This window comes from Alosa alosa, chromosome 15 (genome assembly GCF_017589495.1).
Source record: "Alosa alosa isolate M-15738 ecotype Scorff River chromosome 15, AALO_Geno_1.1, whole genome shotgun sequence".
Classification (NCBI taxonomy): Eukaryota; Metazoa; Chordata; class Actinopteri; order Clupeiformes; family Clupeidae; genus Alosa; species Alosa alosa.
This window is the reverse complement of record NC_063203.1, coordinates 9047799-9070934: the sequence shown is the minus strand read 5'-3', so window position 1 is coordinate 9070934 and position 23136 is coordinate 9047799. Positions and strand designations below refer to the sequence as shown.

The window sequence follows — 23136 nt, the reverse complement described above, 5'->3', positions numbered from 1 at the left end:
CAATTTAAACATTTTCCATTATATAAGTTGGCTCATCTTATAAATCTGTCACAACCAAATCTGTATGAGGACGTATACTAAATATCCTTTATTATTCCACCCTAACCCTCTGTAGTGTATAGCCTACCTACTGTATGTCAACCCTGTGCAGTTGCGTCACTGTCTTCCAGTATCCCATAAGCCCTTGCGTTCAGGAAATGCTACGACGTTGTCAGTGACGCTGGATGTTACGGATGTTACACACTACAGTATCTTTAATGCTACTGCAGTTTAGCTTTGGGTCCTGTTATTATGTCAGTCATGGAAGAAGACGAGGTGGAATTTGCCGAAGATTTGGAGGCAATTCTGCACCTCTCACCAGAAGTGCAACTGGCCATTGAACAGGTAACGTTAATCTTACAATGCCGTTTCGTCGTCCGATATTGCTCTCCTGTCAGCTTTGGTTTTGCTGACCATCTGGCAACATTTCCTGGTCTAAGTTGCTCCTGGTATGACTTCGCTAAAGTGTTCGTCATTTACCAATTGAAGTCGCTTTTCATTTGCCCGTTATGTTTATCTCTGCTCATAATCGAGCGCTTTGTTGTTTAGTGCTACTGATACCTGCACTGTAGAAAATGCTGATGGCCTTGGGTGCCGTTAGCTTAGCTAGCCAGCAAGGTGTCCACCCTTTCATCGCTTGCCGATGCTTAACTTCTCAGTGTAAATGTGCAAACTCGATATTTATGATCATTTCAAAGATTTTTGTTTTCTTCTGTTATGTTGCCCTTGGTGTCGGGCCTAACGTTAGATGTATTCCTTTGGAGAACTGTCAGATCAGGTGACAGTGGCCCGCCCCTTTGAAACAGTATGGCTAATGTGATATGGCTAATGTGATGTGTGTACAATTAACATTTTTTAAAGGTTTTCCCAAGTCAAGATCCACTGGACAGACCGGACTTCAATGCTGTAGAATACATCAATACGTTATTTCCCACAGAACAGGTAAGACCGAATAGTGGATCTCAACATGGTGGAGTAAACATTTTTTTAAGTATTTGAAGTAAACAGAACCGGTTGGTCCAAAGGTCTGACGGCTATCAAAAGTTGGTTGTGTTTAATTTTTCAAAAGCTACCGCAGTTCCTCAATAAATAAGAAGATGGCATTTCAGATAATGGCACAATATTCATTTGAGCTGTCCTATTGCAGATCTTTGAACTCACTCCCTCATATCAACACGACTATTCTGCTCATACAATGTAATAGTTGTGTAGGGGTTGCAGTGATATTTTTCTTTGTCTGTGGAAAGAGGATGGGTGTGAAAAGCGTTATCTTTTCTGCTTTAAAGGTTATGTGCAAGTGCGCTTATTTTCCACACAGGAAGTACATTTAAAATTGCTCAAATTAGAACTTTGGCTGCCAAAGTCACCAGGCTTTTGAACTAAACATGTAAAAAGAAACTGACTAGACATCTCAGAACATGCACGAGTTAACAAAAAATGTGCCAGTGTTCAAATTGCTCTATAAACATAATTGGAGTTCCTGTGCCATCCGCCATAGTTTGACTCACAATAAATAATAATAATAATAATAATAATAATAATAATAATAATAATAATAAAAACTTAAAGTCAATAGATTTGGACTCTAGTTATTAAATGTAGTTAAAAGGTCAATGTTGTACTATATTAACATTTTGCAAGAGATGAGGCAGTTATTAGTATGCACAGCCATGTTAACTTAGCATAACTATATTATAGTTATATTAATGTTCATCAGTACTTGTAGGAAAACTACAGTGTTAATTTTGATACTGGTGATTGGTTAGAGTGCACACAATACTAAATGCTTATTTCCAGTCAGTTTTTAATCTATTTGTAGTAGTTATACTGGTGAGTGTCCACTAGGAAGTGCTGTGCTCCTTGAAAACCCATTGTATTGTTGCTCATGATTGAGTCAAAGTATTTTAGTCTAATCTGTTTATGTTGTTGTTGTATGAAGTCAATGTAATGCAATGACATAAATGTAACAATCAATTTTCTTTCTTTAAAAAAAAAAAATGATAGTCACTGGCCAATATAGATGATGTTGTGAACAAGATCCGACTGAAAATAAGGTGAGCAGCATTTTCAGATGTTTATCAGTGATCCCCATAGATAGATAGATATATATATATATATATATATATATATATATCTATGAGTGATCCCAATTTAATTAGACCATGTAACTAATGCAGGGTTTTTATTCTTAATGTGTTTTCCCTCAGGCGACTGGACGATAACATCAGAACCGTTGTGAGAGGACAGACAAACGTAGGCCAGGATGGACGGCAGGTTAGTGGCCAATTACAACCGCACATTCAGTCCTCTGCTACAGCTTCAGAGAAATTATGTGTGGTCTAATTAGTTTGATTAATTTAGTCATGATATTGGCTGAAATTATATTGGCTCTTTTATTTGCTGCATATTTTGTGATTGCTTGAAACTTGGCCCAGATTGATTAATGGAGAATGAAAAAAAGAAACAAAAAAAAACACCACCATATGTTGGGCTGATGAATGATCAGTCTCTGTGTGAGTCTGTTGTAGTTTGTAATCCAGTCTGAGACTGCTGTTTGTCACTGAGTGTGTGGTGGTCTTGTATCCTACTTTTGAATATCTGGGCCTTTGGCATGCAAGTCTGCCAGTGTATCTACTCTTCCATGTGCCTACTGTAGAATGTAGACTATGACTATGTGTGTGTGCTTGCGTAAGTGTGTGTGTGTGTGTGTGCACACAATTGAGTGTGTGCGCGTGTGTGTGTGTGCTTGCGTGCACAATTGAGTGTGTGTGCGTGTGCGCGCACTTGCACAAGTATGTGTGTGTGTGTGTGTTTGTACACAATTGTGTGTGTGTGTGTGTGTGTGTGTGTGTGTGTGTGTGTGTGTGTGTGTGTGTGTGGTTGTGTATGAAACACTGTGACAGGGAGGGCCGGGAGATAGATGAGGGTAGCAGATTACTGCGAGTGGACGGTGCCCTGGCAGATTCCTTTGGCCGGGGGCACCCAGCTGTGAGGGGGAGCAGAGGGAGACTGAGGAGGCAGAGGATGCAATCTGAGGGACGTCTGGGGGCTTGGCCCGCCGCTGATGGATGTGGCACCGGGGCTCTGGGTGGATGAAGGATGGCTCTCTGGCCTTCCTGCTGCCTCACCTTCTGGGGGCAGTGCTTGTCTGGGGTGGAGTAGGAGTTCGGTGTGTGTGTGTGTGTTGGTGTGGGTATGTGGGTCTGGGAGTATGTCTGTCTATGTCTCTCTGTCTATTTGTGTGTCTGTATAAGTGTCTCTGCAAGTGTCTGTGAATATTTGAGGGGTTGGTGGTGGTGGTGGGGTTACTGCTTTGGGTTTCTCATCTGAAGCGGGTCTGGCCCTCCGTCACGGCACGACACGTTCCCCCTCTGCTGCCTGTCCCTCTCCTCCTCCTCCATGGAAAAGGACAGGATGAGTCAGGAGGACCAGGATGAGATGAGGCTGCGGCGATCCCGAGGTTGGAATTCCTCTCAGCCTCCGTCTGGAAAGCAGGGCAGCGATTATTTCCCTGTTTTTCGCTATAATTCCATTCGCGAACAGTGGTTATTCGCTGTCTCACTGCCTTTTGGAGGCTGTTGAAATTACTTAAAGGAATAAACCACTAAAAAATTGTAAAGCCTTGATTTAACACAGATCTTGGCCGACTCCATCCGGGCAGGATGGCTAGAGGAAACGCGACACCTGACTGGGAGAAATGAGAGAGGCTGTGGGGAGATGATCCCCGGTCTTGTCTGGCATAGGTACCAGACCACTCAGACATGGAAAGAGCCGATGTCTGGGGGTCGTACCCCGCCATCCTCCTTTCCTACCGAGACGTTTCCATCAGACGCGAAGGAGAGGAAAGTCCCTCCACAGATGGAAAGGCCTTACGGCGTGTGGGTGGCTGCTGAAGGGAATGCAGATACAGGAACTAGGGTTTGTTTGACGGGATATCGGGGTGGTTTTTATCAGCAGGCAAAGGGTGGAGACATCTGCTCCTGAAAAAGCGTCCCTGAGGTCCTGCTGATGGTATTTGTAACTGTGTGTGTGGGTGGAGGAACAATGCTTGTGTGTGTTTGTGTGTTTGTGTGATTGTGTGATTGTAATAAGTATAAGTATATATACTTTTTTGATCCCGTGAGGGAAATTGCACAGCTGCTTGAAAGTTTGAAAGCTTGAAAGCTGTATGAAAGTAAATTCAGATGTCTTAACTTGTCTTTTGGAAAAAGTCATGGATGCACATAAATTAATGTGTTTTGAGTCATGGGTGCTCATGAGGGTAATGTGTTTTGAGTCATGGGTGCTTATGAGGGTAATGTGTTTTGCTGGATGTTGCTGTGCAACTCATCCTCCCTGCTTTGATGTGAAGCTGGAGCTAAAGAGCAGCTTGATAAGCAAGGCCTCTGCCAGTCTGTTGTGCAGTGTTCACACCACAGATGTTCTCCCTGTTTAAATGCCATCTCTCTCTCTCTCTTGCTCTCTCTCTCACACATACACGCACATGTACACGTACACACACACACCTCTTCCTCGTCTTCGCTCCTTGACGGGACGCTGCAGCTGTGCACCTTTACCCAGCTGGAGTGGCATGATTCCTTTATTCTTAGTCAGAGATGTAAAGGCATATTACCCCCAACCCCCGTGGTTCCTTTTGTCCTAACTCATGACGGACTTCGCCTGGGATCATTAATGAACCGCAGAAAAGAAGGCTAAGCTTGTCAGTCATGCTGACATTTTTTTTATTGCAAACTGAAGAAGTCAGTGAAAGGGGGGCTGGGGTCATTTACAGCAAAGGAAAATGATCAGACCTCATTTATGGTATCTGATTGGAGGGGGTATGGGGATGGAAGCCAACATCAGCCCTAAACATTTGTTGTCAATTATGCCCAGTCATTCAGAGGGGCTGCTTTGCAGATGTTTTCCTTTGTCTAGTTTGGCTATTAACAGTAAATATATATCCCACCCCTAAAAGCAGTCCAAAAAGTTCCATAGAAAACCGTTAGCCGTGTTGCGTCCCCCCAGATGGACAGCTCAGACGAGGGGGTTTTATGGCTGTGTGGGAGCTAGTTAGGATGGGGATGTCTTGTGTAGGTTTTGGCATCAGAACCAGCCCATTAGAAATGCTCCAATAGAGAGGGAGAGAGCCTCCTCGAGAATTTAACATAAATATTTAAGCTAAACACAGGAAAGGCAGTTTACTGCTCGTGTGTGGAGGTTTTTTCTGTCGTTTATGGACTTACCCCCCCTCCTCTCTCTCTCTCTCCCTCTCTCTATCTCACTCTGTGTTCTCTCTCTATCCCCCCCAATCTCTTCTACAGTGGCGTTCATACCACAGCGTATTTTCCACAGAGCAGCACATGGGCCACGCATTCCTGCTCAAATCCCGTTTGCAACCTCAGGTTGGGCTCCGAGTGCTCCACACGCGAGCGCTGGCCATAGTCTCATCTCCTCTCGTCTCGTCTCCGACAGCTTCTGTTTCTTATTTTAGAGCCTAATAAAGAAGTTTCACATGCCAAGACCACATGTATTTTATCATTTCAGTGAATCATGGAGAAAGATACAGGTGTTTTTCTCCAAACACACGGAGATGTTTGTTTCTCCCATCTGCTCCTCTGTGAGCCAGGAGCTGCGGCCAAACAAGTCGGGCATCCTGTTTCCCAGACAGGCCAGACGCTCCTCTTTAGTGACCAGCCGACTGGACTGGCCGGCTGGGCCCGCGCCGCCGCACCGTAACCGTCTGAAGGAAACATCCTCGAACTGCTGCAAATAGAGTCCACATGTGTGGCAGGACTCACCCTCTGCCAGACCAAAACAACCACCCCCACACACACACACACACACACACACCCATCTCCTTCCCACCAGACTCTCCCCTCCCTTCTCTATCCCTTCATCAGGGGGGCAGCCGCGGCAGGAAAGATAACAAGGTGAGGCAGCGGTCAGGCGTGCAGGGTAGGGCAGGGTGCTGCTCCCCCAGCCTGCTCCGGTCATTAAGGGGAGAAATGCCGGAAATGAGTGCTGGACAAGGGCCAGGCAGGCAGCCACGTCTGATCAAGCTCCTTATGAAGTGAAGGCCACCTCTGCTCACACATTTACAAAGACTTACACACACACACACACACACACACACACACACGCTCAAGCTTCTTATGAAGTAAAGGCCACCTCTCCTCACACATTTACACACACACACCACACACACACACCACTTTCTCTTCCTCACATGCACATACACACACACACACACACACACACATGCAAACTCACACTCTTATACACACACTCACATACACACATCCCACACTCTCTTTCTCTCTCTCTCACACACATCGCACTCTTACTGTCGAACTGACACTTCACACTTAGACGCTTCATGCAGAGCTAAAAACACACAGCGGTCACAGTTCAGCCAAGCTCACACTACATGACACCAGACTGCTGTGTGTGTGTGTGTGTGTGTGTGTGTGTGTGTGTGTGTGTGTGTGTGTGTGTGTGTGTGTGTGTGTGTGTGTGTGTGTGTGTGTGTGTGTGTGTCTGTCTGTCCCCCTCAAACAGTTCATGTCAAGCGCTGTTATCTGAACAGAATCAGGGAAAAGAGAGGCGATTAATCACTGTGGATTAACTATCTTAGTATGCAGAGCAAGGGCATCTGCTTTTGTCCTTGAACTTGCCTCTGCCTTGCTCCTCTTAAGATGCTCCTTGGGAAACTCCTGTCAGCACGAAATTGTGTGTGTGTGTGTGTGTGTGTGTGTGTGTGTGTGTGTGTTCCTGTGATTTTAGGAGGCTTGTAAAAGTGGTAAATTCCAGGGGCAGCTGTTGCCGGCTGTTAGCATTCCATCCGTCTGTGAAGGGAGCGCACAGAGAGAGAGAGGAGGCGAGAGGGAAAGCCTGCCCTCCTTCACTGGCTCACAGGACCAAGACACCCCGTCCAGTGGACTGGCAACCACACAGCTGTTTTCCCTTTAAAGAAATGTTGTGCAGCAATTACACATTTTCATAATCCTCCAAAGCCCCTTTCTTGTGTCTGCCAGACAGACAAACTCGAGACAGACAGACACCCCAATTCCAACAGGCTACCAGCTCTTAAACCCCTTCAGTCTCAAAGGCAGGCAGTCATATAACACAGACTTGCTCCAAGTACCTCATTATGATAACTCTAGAATTTCGATCACTAGTGAGTCTTGTTTTGGTGGGGTGGGGGGTGGGGGTGCAGGCAGGGTGCAGGCAGGGGGGTGGGCATAGGTCTGGACTGAGGCCTGACCTTGATGAACTACCACAGTGTGCAGCCAGAGCTTAAATTCCCTTTCTGGAATGTTCTGAGCAGATGGAAAAAGGATGTTTTTCTTTCTCACCACGCCGAACCTTTTTTTGGGGGGCTCTTATCTACCTGCTGTGCTGGGCTACAGTGTGTGTGTGTGTGCTGCACCTCCAGGTTTCAGTCATCGCTGGAGAGTTCTATAAAAAAAGCTGAGCCCGAAATGCCTGTTTTCAGCTGTTCTGGTTGTCCCAGATTAGCTCCAGCGAGGAGGGACAAGCACCAGACATGAGGCGCAAGTTAATGATTTGCTGAGGTTTTAGTAGGATGAAGGAGGAACGTGACTCTTTTTCACTTCTATTTTGATAAGACACTGGATATGCTGGCGGCAAGGAACCAGGTCAACAGATGTGTCTTATTTTTGTTGTCGGTTCAAACTGACAGGCTGGAAAAAATCTCCCAAAATGCCACAGAGGCTCCATAGATCAGTCACTGCAAATCAGCACTCTCTCTCTCTCTCTTTCCTTCTCTCTCTTTCTCTCTCGATCTATCTCTTTCTCTCCTTCTTTTTCTCTCACATACGCTCTGTTGTTTTCCAGGCACTGGAGGAGGCTCAGAAAGCCATCCAGCAGCTTTTTGGCAAAATCAAAGACATCAAGGACAAGGCGGAGAAGTCGGAGCAAATGGTGGGTAAAAAAAAAAAAAGCCCCTCTTGACACCAGCCGACTCTGTGCAGAAAACGATAAATAAATAAATAAATGAATTAATTAAATACAGGACAAAAATATTAATAGTCCCCTCTATAAATGTCCTCTCTAATGTAAGCAGGCTGTTACTTTGGTCCCTGAGGACACTGACCTCCCGTGGTTTCTTGCACGCTGAGGGCCTCGGCAAGCCCAGAGTAATGCGCTAGCCATCTGTACGTCAGCACTGCGGGTCAGGGGATGGCCGCAGGGCAAGCAGGCTGGCTGACCGGGGGCCCCATTATGTGGGGGGGCAGGAGGAGGTCATAGGGAACCACCCAAGGAGACACAGAAGCTAAGTCGAGTCTAAAAATGTGTTTTGTTGTTGTTTATCTCACCAGGTCAAAGAGATCACCCGCGATATCAAACAACTGGACCACGCCAAGCGTCACCTGACCACCTCCATCACCACCCTCAATCACCTGCACATGCTGGCCGGAGGGGTGGACTCACTAGAGTAGGTTCCACACTCCCCGCCACAAGCCTGCCCATCCCACTGGAGACGTTGCTAAGCCTGTCTCCACTCCTAATACACTTATAATAGTGGAGATAATTGGACCTTTGCTAATTGCCACCCCCCCCCCCCCCTTTGAATATCTGCTTTTCCTCAGGCTAATATCAGTGGCCATTAGGCATTTACTGTGTAGTCTGCAGATCATTTGGCAGGGCCTTGTCTCTGCTATTTGAGAATACTAAGCTGTGGCCTGTTTGCACTCTCATTTTGAAGATTACGTTGGCAGGTCTTCCCCTCCACTGTAATATTTGAGATAATTGGGCAGCTTATTTGTATGCCCTATAAAAGCCAAATAAGTAAATTAGCCTTTTGCTTGCTCCTACTGGTGTACCTGACCGCACACTAACCCCACACACTGAAGCCTTAGTGATGTTGCTTTAAAATAAATGAATCAATGAACAAGGCCTTAAATGGACTGAAACTGAGACACAAGCCTTTCAGGTGAAGACCATCTTCAGTGTTCACAGATTTTGTGTGTGTGTGTGTTTCTCAAACTGAACGCTGAAGGTGGGCCCGTTTTTGTGTCAGTTTCATCTTTATTTCACCCAACATTACTTGGTTTCCTTTTCCCCTTTTTTCACCTGTCTTTGGATTCTACACACAAGGTGAAACACCTTTGTAAACACAAACCTGGTACAAAAGCCATTCCCGAACTAGCTTTTCATAAATAAGATGTCAATAAGTCATTACTAGGACATTAATAGGACATTGAATGGTTACATCTTTTGTTCCATCAGGGCCATGACGCGTAAGAGGCAGTACGGAGAGGTGGCTAATCTACTGCAGGGTGTTGTGAATGTGCTGGAGCACTTCCAGAAGTACATGGGCATCCCCCAGATCCGCCAGCTCTCAGAGAGGTAACCAGATCCACAGCAGCTGGCAACACACACACACACACTCACTCTCACCAAACAAAATCCGGATGTGTCTCGGTCCCGCACATTGTAAACACTCACACACCCTCTCGTTCCAAGCGGAAATGCAGACATGAGTTGCAAGCATGTGCTGCTTTTTAATGATGACTCTCCTCAGATTTTTGTAAACTTTTGCGCTTATTGTGTCTGCCAGCTGTTTGCATAATATAAATTTACCCCACCACGGCGCTGTGTTGACACAGCCCACCATGCACTTGTGTCTATCTCCCACTCCGATCTATAAATGTGTGTGTGTGTGTGTGGATGGGTGTCCGTGTCCGCGTGTGTCTATGTGCGCGCGTGTCTGTCTGTGTGTGTGTGTGTGTGCGTATGCGTGTGTGATTTCCTGTTTATGTTTACAGAGGATGAGGAGCAGGAAAGGAAGGAAGCCTGCTCGACAGAGCTGCTTTATGCATGCATGGCTTCTACTTAGGGCTCTGGGGTCTCGCTCCAGCAGTGAGCAAACCTTTTGTTCCCTGCCGAGTACGGCCTGAGCTCACGTCTCTGTCTGTGTGTGTGTGTGTGTATGTCTATGTGTCTGTGTGTATACGTGTTTGTGTGTGCGTGTCGGCCAGTGTGTGTGTATTTGTGCGCTGGTGTGGGTCCCTGCTGGCGCGGACACTGAGCCCTTTTGTGAGCTGTGGGAGGGCTGGGGCCGGGGGCCTGGATCCATCCATGTGTCCCTGTGACTCTGGGCTCAGCCGTGGCCTGTTTGTGTTGGACTCGGCATCAGGGGCCTGGACGGCTGGATTGCAGGCCTTGCCGGCTGTCCTGGCTGGCTGGGTGTCCGCCTCGGGGAGCGGGAGACTGAGAAGAACTAGTTCTCTGACTGTCCCCGTGTTTTTCTGGGGCAACAGGCACAGGAGTGGTCAGTGGGTCATCTGCTGGTTAGTCAAACAGCACTTGGCAGCGTTGCAACATGTTTGTGAAGATCAGAGTAAATGTTTGCAGCTTGTATAACTGACTATTAAGAAAATATCTAAACATGCCATTACTGTGCTGACCTATGTTGAAGGCAAGCAGAGGGTCAGGGAGTGCTTTCAGTTGACAGGAAGGTGGAGGATTGAAAACACAAACATCTTTACCCCCCTCTTCCTCCTTTGGTCTTCTTTTAGACTGCAATACAGTTCCTTTTGTTTCAGGCCCAGAACAAGCACAAAGCTCATTGTGCACACCAGTGGCTTGTTTCCCCTTATCAGATAGTCCCAGTGATACTTTCCCGCTTGGCTTCCCCATATGGAAAAAAAAGTGGGCTGTTTTCATTCCAGCCGGCCGGCCGGCCCTCCCTGTCCAGATATGTGCTGCTGGCTGGAGGGTGTGGCTGGCCTGCAGATGACGGACGGCAGCTGGGTGATTTTTTTGGGTGGAAGTGGGGGGGCGGGTAAAGAAGGCCTGGGTTCTGTGGAGCTGCTTCTAAACAGTCAGACGATCAGGCCTCGTCAGGGGAGCGGCCGTGCCAAGCCCTGCCCCCTGTATCTCTCTGACTGGCATCGGCATGTGGGCATCGCTGCCCACGTGCGTGTTTATTCTGGACGGGCCGTGTTGTTCCAGGGCTGGAATCTGGCCGTCGCCGCCACTGCCACAGCGAGCGCCAAGCGCTGACGAGGCCCTCGGGCGAAGAGGGGCGGCCAACAACAATGAATGCAACCGCAGTTATCCTGATATGGAGCATGAAGAATCCCCCGTCTGGACCCTCGGTCTTTGCCCGCGGCCCATCTGCCACCCCTCTCCGCGGACGGCCTTAGTCAGCTGGGGCTGACAGCAGTTGGGGGATTCTTATTCTATTGCACTGAATCATGGCCCACTGGGTTTCATAGCTCGTGGTGGCCTGTCGTAACGGGAAGCGGCGCGTTCTTAAGTGTCGCTACTCCCACCCCCCTCAGACAATGCGGCTAAGAGAAAACAGCCTCAGCGCATCGCAAAGCCTACTTGGTCAAACTCTGTTTCCATGGCCACTCCTAATATTATGTGCCTTCCTGTAACTGCTATTTTATGTGGCAGCCATGTTGGGTGTGCTATGCGAACCACAGATGGGGAAACCATCACCATCGTCCTCGTGGCCTTGGTGTTATGCTCCCTCCCCAGTCGTGGAACCCCTAAAGCCTCCAGGGTCAAAGGTCACATCAGCACGTGAGAAGCTGCGATCCTGGCCTGCGTAGGTTAGGGAACAGCGGGAGTGGGATCCCGGCCTTGGGAAAGCCCTTACAGAGCTCCTCTAAACTGGACGGACAGGGGCGTGACGGGGGTTTCCATGCCGAGGGGGGTCAGGAGGTCTCTTGTTAACACATCGCTGTGGCAGCCATCCCAACCCATCTGTTCTGCTCTGTTCTCTCCCTCGGCAGAGTCAAGGCCGCGCAGAGCGAGCTCGGCACACAGATCCTGGCCGACTTTGAGGAGGCCTTTCCCTCTCAGGGCTCGAAGGTACGGCACACGCCACTCAAACGCAACCTGTTGCATTCTTGCCTTGCAAGCTCCAGACATGGTCATTTTCATGAGATGTTTTTTTTCCTCCTCACAGAGACCTGGAGGCCCCAGCATTGTGCTCAGAGACGCCTGTTTGGTGGCCAATGTGCTGGATCCACGCATCAAGCAGGAGATCATCAAGAAGTTCATCAGGCAGCACCTCTCTGAGTACCTGGTGCTCTTTCAGGAAAACCAGGATGTGAGTTACTACCAAACTACCAAAGCACCTCTTCATCTCCTCTCGATATAAGGTATCTGGTCACTTTTGGTTAAATGTGTTGTTTCTGTTCACTTTATAGGTGGCTTGGCTTGATAAAATTGACAGGCGTTATGCCTGGATCAAGCGGCAGCTGGTGGACTATGAGGAGAAGTACGGGCGAATGTTTCCAGAGGAGTGGTGCATGACGGAGCGCATCTCTGTGGAGTTCTGCCACATCACCAGGTACTGAAACACTTACAGCAACACATTTGTGGTACAACCAAACCATGCAGTTAAACTAATCTTTCAAAATCCTTGTGGCTCCTTAGTGTTCATTTAGTCAGAATAAATATAGAATTGCCACTGTTGCCTCTGCATATCTTCTGCCAGCACGAGGGATGCATTAATTTTATCCACTGGAAAAAGATTTTACTTTGGGATTGGATGAAAGCTGGATAAAAGAAAAATACTCTGATAAAAATGACAAGCAATCAGAATAAAATAAACAAGCAGTCTTTTAACCTTATTCCCTTAACTATGTTTCCCTTTGGTAGCAAATCAAAGAATTGATTGATTGATTCAGTAACCCCCAGATTCAGTACAGGAAGGGACTTTTAGCCTTTGTGTGAGGCCTCTCTCGTCTGAGCATGTCAGGTCTTTGGGTGCACTCCATCTGAACTCTGCGCTTAATGAGGCTTCGGCAGGCAGGAAAGGCGAGGTGTGGATCAGCTCCCGCCAGCGGCCTAATCTCCTCCATCACTTACGTTTTTCCCTCCCTGAACGAGCCAAATGAGCTCTCAGGCTACCGCAGATACCAGGGACACACTGACCGTCCATTCATTACCTTGTTTGGACATAATGACATAATGGTGAATTGTCAGGTGGAAATGGGGTGAAATTGGAAAATGGTCCTGCTTTAGAAGTCGAGGACAAGACGACCGGCCCCCGTGCTCTGAAGGTCCCTTCAGATGTGCGTGCCAGGCTTAATGACCCACATGGGCGCTGACCCGATCTCTGTGGCTTGCCCGCCCGCTTCCTCTCACAGGCTACCTGGCCTGGTTGCGTTTGGATGACCGCTTGTTTCCTGATTGTGATTTTCCTCTGTCAGGACGGAGCTGGCCAAGCTGATGCGAGCTCGGGCCAGGGAGATCGAGGTCAAGCTGCTGCTCTTCGCCATCCAGAGGACCACGAACTTCGAGGGGCTGCTGGCAAAGAGGTTCTCTGGCTGCACCCTGAGCGACGTTCCTGGGGTACGAGGCCATATAGAGGGTCACCTTAAATCTATTCTCCTGTAGTCCTTGGCAGAGGCAGGGGGTATTCCAAGAGCATGCTTTGTTGACAAACCTGGGGAAGTTAACTTTAACAAATGGTAAGCTGTCTAAAAGAAGAGCCCTCTGGCTCTATTTCTCTTGGAGAATTAAGCCTTGGGCCTTGTCTATTAGGAGATTTACCACTTATTCTGACCCAGGTTTGTCACTAAACCATATTCTTGAAATACACTCCTGGACCAGAATAAACCTCATAATGTTTAACCTATGTCTGCTAGCCACATGAAATTACACTGTGTCACTTGCCTTATTTTGCAGAAGAAGCCTGACACCCCCTTGGATTCCACAAACCCTTTCCTGGGGGACGAGGCTGGGGAGGACACGGCTTCGGAGAAGGATGAGGATTTGGACAAGGTGATGACAAATCTACTGATCATCCTGCAGATATAAACTATAACCTCCCCAACAGACCCCTACAAACTCAAAAAGTGCCATCACAGATACTACAAATTGTAATAGTTCAGAATGTACCGGTTGCATTCTTACTCAAACCACCCTTTAGTAATTTGTTCTCACATACCAGACGCTATGGTATTCCTCTCAGTTTTGCAAGAGGTTTCAGCAAATTACTCAAAACAATTTCCTTCCCCCATTCTCTATCACAGCAGATCTCACATTAGGACTGCAGTTTCTAATGAGTGCTTTATGACTAACTCCTTTCCTGTTTGCAGCCAAAGAAACCCAAGGCCCCTGATAACCCGTTCCACGGCATCGTCTCCAAGTGCTTCGAGCCCCATCTTTATGTCTACATCGAATCGCAAGACAAGTAAGAGACAGACAGTCAGTCAGTCCCACAGACGCCAAGACACAGGCGCACACAGGCAGCCAGACACAGACGACGCCACAGACGCACACACACAAACACACACACAAACTGCAATGCCCTTTTCACAATGCCTACTATACTTAGTATAGTGGCATGTAGGGAAGCTAAGGAGAGCTGGAGACCTATGGAGAATGTTCTAGTGTAGAAGCAGAGCAACATGAGGTTTTTGTTTTGAGCCTCTATATTTTAAGCCCCCTTCCTTGCCCATCCCCGTCCTCACCCCTCTCTCCAGTCTTTCTTTCTCTCATTCCATGCTGATCCCCCACTTTCTCCATTTCTCTCTCCCTCTCCACTCAGACAAAAATGTTTCCCATTAACTGTTCAACCACAGACATTGCTAACGGTTTGGAAAAAAAGTGCCAGAGCAGCAGATCTCTCCCCTCTCCCACCTCGCGCTCTCTTTCTCTTTGTCTTTCTCTCTCTCTCTCTCTCTCTCCCCTCTTTCTCTGTCTCCCTCTCTGTATCTGTCTCTCATTCTCTGGGGGCCCTGGCACAGTCGCTTCCCTTCAGACCGTGAAGCAGGGGTGACCTTTCCCCAGACAATGGCTTCTATTCAGTGTGGTCTAGACTGACCTGACTGGCAGAGGCTGGCCACATTCATGACTCTGGGGGTTCGTGGAGATCTCCGCAGCTCAATGCCCCTGCAGTGAGAACTAGAACTCCCCATGTGCAACACACTTTCTCTGTATCACTATTTCTTTCTCTCTCTCTGTCTTTTCATCTTTTTTTTACCCTCTCTCTCTCCCCCTCACTCGCTCCACTCAGTGTGAAATCCCTTTTTGCTGTCCTAGCTTCAGAGCTGAGTCAGAGCAGGTGACCTCTGGAAGGAGGTCGTTGAATTGATTTGTATATTTTTTTGCCAAACACGCTCTCTCTCTTCCTCTGTGTCTCGCCTCTTCCCCCACATCAGGAACCTCGGGGAGCTGATTGACCGCTTCGTGGCCGACTTCAAGGCCCAGGGGCCGCCCAAGTCCGGCACGGAGGAAGGTGGCGCGGTGCTGCCCAGCTGCGCTGACCTGTTCGTCTACTACAAGAAGTGCATGGTGCAGTGCTCGCAGCTCAGCACGGGTGAGCCCATGATCGCCCTCACCACCATCTTCCAGAAGTACCTGCGCGAGTACGCCTGGAAGATCCTCTCGGGGAACCTGCCCAAGTGAGTCGTCCCCCACTCACAGCCTCTCACAGACTCACAGTCTCTGGGGGAATCCCTCCTCCAAAGGGCTTGACAAAAAGAAATGCACTGTTACAAGTCATACTGTATGTTGTGAGGGGTTGTTTATCCTGTGGTGATTCTCGGAGAGTGTGTGTCATCTCTCTGAGGCCTCATTGGTCATTCAATACCACTCTCTGACAGCAGGAAAAAAACACGCTCTGGTGTGGCTTGACTTTGTGTTGTCTTTGGGAGTTGAAAGGCTGCCCTTTTCTTCTCCCCAATAGCTGTGTTTGTGGTTTCCCTACCATCGCCGTGGTGTTTTTGGCAGGAGCGGAGGGTTGCTTTTAGTAAGGGTGGGGGGGGGCTGCTTTTAGTAAAAGAGACGTCACCATGGTAACAGTCGGTCTCTTGTCTCTGGTGGAACAGGACGAGCACCAACAGCGGGGGTCTGACCATCAGCAGCCTGCTGAAGGAGAAGGAGGGCTCCGAGGTGGCCAAGTTCACCGTCGAGGAGCTCTGCCTCATCTGCAGCATCCTCAGCACAGCCGAGTACTGCCTAGCCACCACCCAGCAGGTGAACACACACACACACACACACACTATGTACATATACATAGTCATACATAAGTACACACATATACAGTATATATGCACATACACAGATGCAAGTCATGCACATGTGCACACAGCCACGCACTCAGATGCAACACACACACACACACACACACACACACACACTCACTCAAGCACATCCTTGACTCAGATTCCCTGAGCGTTCCCTGCAACTGTGTGTTGGAGGACAACTGGTAAAGATCAAGTATTTGCCCTGGCCCTCCGCGTTGTGTGCTTGACCGGTGTCTGGTTTCTGTCCCCCTCTCAGCTGGAGGAGAAGCTAAAGGAGAAGGTGGACACCACCCTGGTGGAGCGGATCAACCTGTCCGGCGAGATGGACACCTTCAGCACGTAATTAGCACTTTAGCACAACCATAAACGCTTCAAAAGCCCACCATGTTAGATCACAGACCACAGAGACACACACAGGAGATTTGGCAAATAAAAACCTTACGGCTCTCTCTGTCAGTCCGCAAGACTAGTGTGTGTGTGTGTGTGTGTGTGTGTGTGTGTGTTTGTGTGTGTGTGTGTGATTTCAAAGATGGTTTATGAAAACCACGGCTCATTTCCACTTGTGTGTGTGTGTGTGTGTGTGATGCTTGGCTTGGCAGGGTGATCTCCAACAGCATCCAGCTCTTGGTTCAGGATCTGGACGCTGCCTGTGACCCCGCGCTGACAGCCATGAGTAAAGTGAGTATGACTCAGCCTCCCAGAGTCTCCCTGAACTGAGCTAAACCGTAAGACTTCTCCAAGTGCAGCGAGACTGAAAGGGATGGAGGTTTTGTTTTTTGCCTTTGTTTCTGTCCTTGTTTTGGTCTTTTGAGGACGTAAATCCAAAATTCAATAGCCTTTGTTTCTCAGACGTGTTTACTACCTCCTGCAGTAAGTGATGGCTTTGGTGTGTGTGCGTGTGTGTGTGTGTGTGTGTGTGTGTGTGTATCAGATGCCTTGGCAGAGCGTGGAACATGTGGGAGACCAGAGCCCCTACGTGACGTCCGTCATCATGCACATCAAACAGAACGTTCCTATCATCAGGGACAACCTGGCCGCCACACGCAAATACTTTACGCAGTTCTGCATCAAGTTCACAAAGTAAGCAGGACGCAAGAAACATCCTTTTAACTGGGGCAACTTGAAAGTAGACACGTTGATATCTCTAGAATGTTCCATGCCTGTGTATTGTGCTCTGTGTCCAAACCTAATGATTGTTCTTTATTCACAGTTCATTTATTCCCCAAGTTCGTTGAGCATGATTTTTCTAGAATGTTCCATGCCTGTGTTTGTTGCCTGCAACCTAACCAAATGTGTTCTACTTCATAGTTCATTCATCCCCAAGTTCATCAACCACCTCTTCCGATGTAAACCTATCAGCATGGTGGGAGCAGAACAGGTGAGTCTGAGACAAGACAGCAGACATGACTCCACCTGACGTCACCAGCCACAGGTTTCAACCACAGACGGCCGGACTAACAGCTGTCGGTTCTGTCTTGTAGCTCCTGCTGGACACACACTCATTGAAAACAGTCCTGCTGGACCTGCCTTCCATCGGATCACAGGTGGTCCGGAAAGCTCCGGCGAGCTACACCAAGATTGTAGTGAAGGGGATGACCCGAGCAGAGATGATTCTGAAGGTAAGTTGACCACAGGAACTACATTTCCAGAACGACCATAGTCTCTGACCACAGTCATCACAAACAAACACATTGCTGACTATTTTACAGTGCTCTACTGTATTCCTATTGGATATGTTATCAGTCCATCACAGGAGAGTGTTTTGTTTATCATATGCCCATAAAGAGGCTGATGGCTCACTGGTTTGCAGGCATTTGCCTCTCTGTGTTAATGAGTCTACGTGGGGGCCAGGAAGTGGCCCTCTCACAGCATGGATGCTGCTAGGGGCCTGTTAGCTGACCAGCTGCTCACAGGATTCCTGTCGAGTTACTGTCTTGTTCTCGAAGCTTTGTGAGCATGCACACACACACACACACACACACACACACACACACACACCACCACACACACACACACACACACACACACCACACACACAAACACACACACACACACAGATATAAATCTACATTCAGTCACACACACAGACACTACACTCACTCCATTTTACATGCTCTGTCACACACACCTGCATGTGTGCTCGCACACACCCATTCACACAGACAAACACTTAGTCACAAGTCACACACGCACACAGACCACTCGCATAGACTCAGCATTGCTCCCTAATCCGCCGCCAGTGCAGTCTCTGGTTGGCTGGCCGGTCTCCGCTGAGGAAGCCGGATGGAATGCACAGAGGCAATGGCGCGTTTACAATCCCACCCCCATATCCCCCTAACCTCCCCCACCCCCCGAGACCCCCCTCGCTGCCTCCTCAATGTCGCCTAGCCGACCCACCGGCCCAGCCCTGCCCATCTCGCCCTGACCCCTGTCTGCACGCTAGCCTTGCAGGTCCCTGGCCACTTGTTAGGCTCCCCGGGGCTTTCCTGTTGCCGTTCTTTAACTGCCAGGAATTCAGCCTTGATCTCTCTCTCTAATGTTCAAACAGGGACTGGCCTTAATCACGCAAGATCATGCAAGCATTACATTACACATGCCTTTAGAGGAGTGGGAGAAATAAAAGTGGGATTTGATGCTGATAAGCCTTTAGTTAGTTACAGGACAACATGTTATTATTTGATAAAGAACATATCCATTTAATCCACTCCTCGCCACTCTCCATAGTTATGAATGGTCATTGTTAACCACATCAAAGAGAACTGTTAGTTGAGTCGTCTGTTGTTCTCGGCATTCCCAGACACGCAAAAGCCATTTTGTGCGTATTTTTAAACTGGAATGGTGCTGGGGGGTGTTGGGTCTGCTAGTCCCTCTCAGCCTTGGCGTCTATGTCATCGTGCTGAGTTGTTGACAGTCCAGACAAGTAAAGATGAACACGTGTGAAGCAGAGGCCCACTGAGGTCCCGAGGAGAATGTGCCGCATGTGTTTACACTATACAGCGCTCCTCTCTGTATACCGCCGACTCCTGAAGTGTGTGGGGTGGGTGTGTGTGTGTGTGTGGGGGGGGGGTTGTAAGTGTGTGTGGGCGATTGTGCGGATTGAATCTGGCCTTGGACTGTGAAAAGGCTTACAGTCAGGCCTACAGATTTTTCTTTTCTTTTTTTTTTTGTTGCAAAAATCTGGTTAACATTTTAATGATTGACTTTGTGTTGCCCCAGGTGCCTCCCAGGTAATTGCTTCCATCTTGAGTCTTGCTTTTTTTTTTTTGGTTCCCTTTGTGGATCCCTGGGAGCCTCACTACAGATAGTTAGCATACTAGCGACGGGCTGTCAGGCATGGAGGAGTGCGCCACGGCCTCGTATTGGAACGGAGCGCACCGGTCCGCTGCCTGTCCTCACTCGGGAGTTTGCAGCCAGGCCTCCTCTGAGAGCCTGGGCGAGAGCGCCGCGCTAGATAAATGTCTGTTTCAGCGTGTGGGTGGCTTGGGCGAGCGCCGGGCGCTTTGGTGTGGAGATTGGACTCTGCCGCCACCGTCCTCGAGGCACGTTTCCCTAGAGGAAGATTGATGACCTCGCAGACGCTAAAGGAAGGCTCCACATCAAGGCACTCACGCTCTCTCTCTCTCACACGCGCGCAGAAGGGCGCTCGCTACAAAGCACAAGTTTTTTGGGCAGATGATCTGTTTACAATCCCCCCCTTTTCTATTCCCTTCAGCCCAACTGGCTTTCCGACTTGTTCCAAAAAAACCACCCAAACCTCAGAGAGAGAGAGAGAGAGAGAAACTAGAAGAAAGAGAGAGAGGGTGAGAGAGAAACAGAAGGGGGAGAGAGACGTGAAACTGTCAGAGAAGCTGAAAAGAGGCCGTGCGGGCCAAGTGTGCAGAGCGAGCGCCTGTGAGACGTGGCTGTTTTCCACAGCCGCAGGCCTGGCCCCCTCACCTCATATTGTGGCTCTTGCAGGGGAGTGAATGGAAAGGCAGTCCCAGCTTTGGCCTTTTTCCTCTCTCTCTCTCTCCCTCTCCCTCTCCTTTTCTCTCTCTCCTTCACGCTCTCTCCTCTTTCTTTCTTTCTTTCTTTCTTTCTTTCTTTCTTTCTTTCTACAACAAGGCCCCTCCAAGGCTTTCCTTTGGCCAGCCTCCAGGATGGTTGCCAAGTAAATCACCGTTGTCAAAAAGAAAGGAACCTTTAGAATTCCAGACAATCCTCAGCGTTACAAGTCGCTTTTCCGTCTGTGCCGACTGCCGTCGTGAAGATCCCAGGCCTCCACCCCTCTGAGAGCAGAGAAAAGGAAAAGGGGGGGAGGGGATGTTACAGTGTGTGTGTGTGTGTGTGTGTGTGTGTGTGTGTGTGTGGGAGAGTGAGAGGAACAGAAGGGAAAGCGGGAGCATGTGTGTGTATGTAAAGAGATCTTGGGATAGAAATGCTGGGGGGTGGCGGGTGTTGCTCCAGATATTCTTTTTCACCCCTGTAGTATCTGTCAGCCATGTGTTTTGTTACAAATATGAATAGTCACCAGCGCCCCCACACACACACACACACACACACACACACAACATACTTTACTTACACACTGACTCTCTCACACACACACCACACACACAGTCCCACACATAAACAGCATTTCCAAAGAATGGGCTTGCGCCCCACTTGATGCTGATTTGCCCAGACTCTCTCATTACACCAAAAATAATTACCGGTGAGGCTAATTCAGGCTCATTCAAGCATGGAGTAATTGCTCTGTAAAAATAAAAGGCGAGTGGGGCCCTAAATATAGCCTTCAAGTGTTGGGCTTTGTTTTGCAAGCCTAGCCATTCGCTAACTGACTTAATACTTGCTACAGATCCTTGTTCTGCAAAGCCCCATGTGGGAGCCATTAGCCACTGAGTCGTCCTGTGATTTTGCGTGGTGGAGGAGGGACCTAAAAAACATATTGAGCCCCAATGTGCAGACCAAGAAGGGAGTGTGTTTTTTGAGGCTATCTCCATCGTTGGCACCCCCACCACCCACCCCCCTCGTCCTCCACTGACGTGCTGCTCTGTTCTTCTTCCCAGGTTATCATGGCCCCTCACGAGCCAGCCGTGATCTTCGTCGATAACTACATCAAGCTCCTCGCTGATGGAAACCCGGAGACTTTCCAGAAGATTCTCGACATGAAGGCAAGCTTGGCTAGGGTTTGGCCCCGCTTAATTGCAGGCTGCAATGACACGTACATGTTTAGTAGTGATGCATGTTTCTGGGAGTCCTATGGCTCATTATTCATCAGCTGACCCCTTTTAACACAACTCCCACAGTTTGCCACGTCCCACATTGGTGGGTGGTTTGGGTGTCTCATCTCTGGGAATGAGTAGCTCAAACATGATTAGAAACATTTCAATGGTTTCTCTCTCCTCAATCTTGCACATACTTTTCCTGTGTTCTCTGTCATCTTTCTGCTGGAGTCTCTTCCAGTCACTGCTTAAAACGTAACTCTCGCCAAAATGCAACCTGGGGTCTTTTTGTAAATGTACCTACCCGAGTCAAACTTTCGTTTTAAAGCATAATTAGGATGGAAGTGCCACTTTTAAGATTGACCGTAAAAAGAAAGGTTTTGAATTATCTCACTTTAGCAGTTGGTTTTTCAGCTCGCTGCCATCTTGCCAGTCAAGAAGTGAACCTTTCCTTTTAGAAGTGAATCTTTCTTTTCTGTTCTAACCAAGTTTGACTTGTGTACATTCACAGGCTTTTTGGCGATAATTCCGCTTTAAAAGTCTCTCTTCTCATAGTCAAGTCTCACGGTCTCTACCCTAACATGCCTGCCTCTTGTTATGTTTATGTAGTGTTAACCTATTTACTCCTGAAATGCCTGCTAAAAACGCCTATAGAATCCTATGGCATTCTAGACTAAATAACCTTATTTCCTGAGGGTTTTCTGAAAAAATACTAAGAATGGTCAACGTCTACCAAAACCTTACTATCTAAGCCTCTGCACACCTAGAAACATGAAATAAAAAGCATGCTGCGCTACGCAGCAACAGGCGGGAGATAGAATGTTGCGTCGTGCAGCATCCAGCATGAATGGGTTAATACATAGGCCTCCTCTTTATATCTGTCTCTTTCTCTCTCTCTCTCTCTCTCTCTCTGCAGGGTCTGAAGCGCAGTGAGCAGAGCAGCATGATCGAGCTCTTCAGGCAGAGGCTACCGACGCCCCCCTCGGGCAGTGACGGTGCTCCTTCGCTCTCTTTTAGTGCCCCTACGCCGGAGCAGGAGTCCTCACGCATCCGCAAGCTGGAAAAGCTCATCAAAAAGAGACTGTGAATCGATGAAGTGGACACACCACCACTATGGCCGATGATCTGCAACCCTCCAAATGCCCCCCTGCCATCCCTATTCACCTGCCCCCCCCTTTGCATCCTGCTTTCCCCCCTGACGCCTGGTTCTGTGTGTCCCGTTGGCACAGCCTTCCATATCACTGTTACTTTGGACTTCTCCTGGGAGCCCACAGCACTAGCTCTGAAGCACTCATTATTTTTTCTGCCCTGCTTGAGTCATGTACATTTGATTTCAACTAGTCAAGGGCTTCAGAATCAAGTGGCGTGCTCAGTCAGGAGTGTGTTTGAGAAAGCAGAGATGCAGACTGCTCAGTGCTGTGGATCGCTTCAAGTCGGACTTTAAAACATTGCCATATCACCCCCAGTAGTGGTGGCATCAACAGCAGCTAGCAACAGCATCAATTAAGCCTTAGTGTCATGGACTAGATGCAAATGTAATTACACTGTAGTTGTACTTTAACTAATCACATTTGTTGAGATTTTTGGTGGAGGAGCTTTACTGCCGGGAGCGGGCAGGGAGTTGCTGGCAAAGTCATGATTGTGTACATTTCCTTCCTTGCCTTGAAATGAGTTTTGTGATTTTTTTTCTTTTTCCGGTTGTTAGGAAACGTCCTGAGTTGAAACACGTGTAACTCTATAAGTGACCTCTGTGTCCTTCTCTGTTCTCTCTAACACTACTACCCTTGCCTTGCAGTCAGTGTACTGTATGCCAGTCATCGCTCCGATTCCTGAAGAATATGTTTGCACTTAAAAACAGAATCGACAGCCATTAACTGGAATCGGCCAGAAAA

At 48.3% G+C, this 23136-nt stretch overlaps 1 protein-coding gene across 1 annotated transcript; it reads left to right on the top strand.

Annotated features, from left to right (window-relative positions):
* The first annotated feature begins 219 nt into the window (after positions 1-219).
* Positions 220-22413, top strand: vps53 (VPS53 subunit of GARP complex). The gene is made up of 22 exons (XM_048264512.1): positions 220-384; positions 901-981; positions 2044-2093; positions 2247-2313; positions 7876-7962; positions 8361-8476; positions 9271-9390; positions 11790-11868; positions 11966-12109; positions 12210-12352; positions 13218-13359; positions 13696-13791; positions 14109-14203; positions 15174-15416; positions 15843-15990; positions 16297-16379; positions 16640-16718; positions 16972-17120; positions 17349-17418; positions 17522-17659; positions 21089-21193; positions 22161-22413. The coding sequence occupies exons 1-22, from the start codon at positions 292-294 to the stop codon at positions 22329-22331; spliced, it is 2499 nt and encodes an 832-aa protein (XP_048120469.1). The 5' UTR covers positions 220-291; the 3' UTR covers positions 22332-22413.
* Positions 22414-23136: the final 723 nt, after the last annotated feature.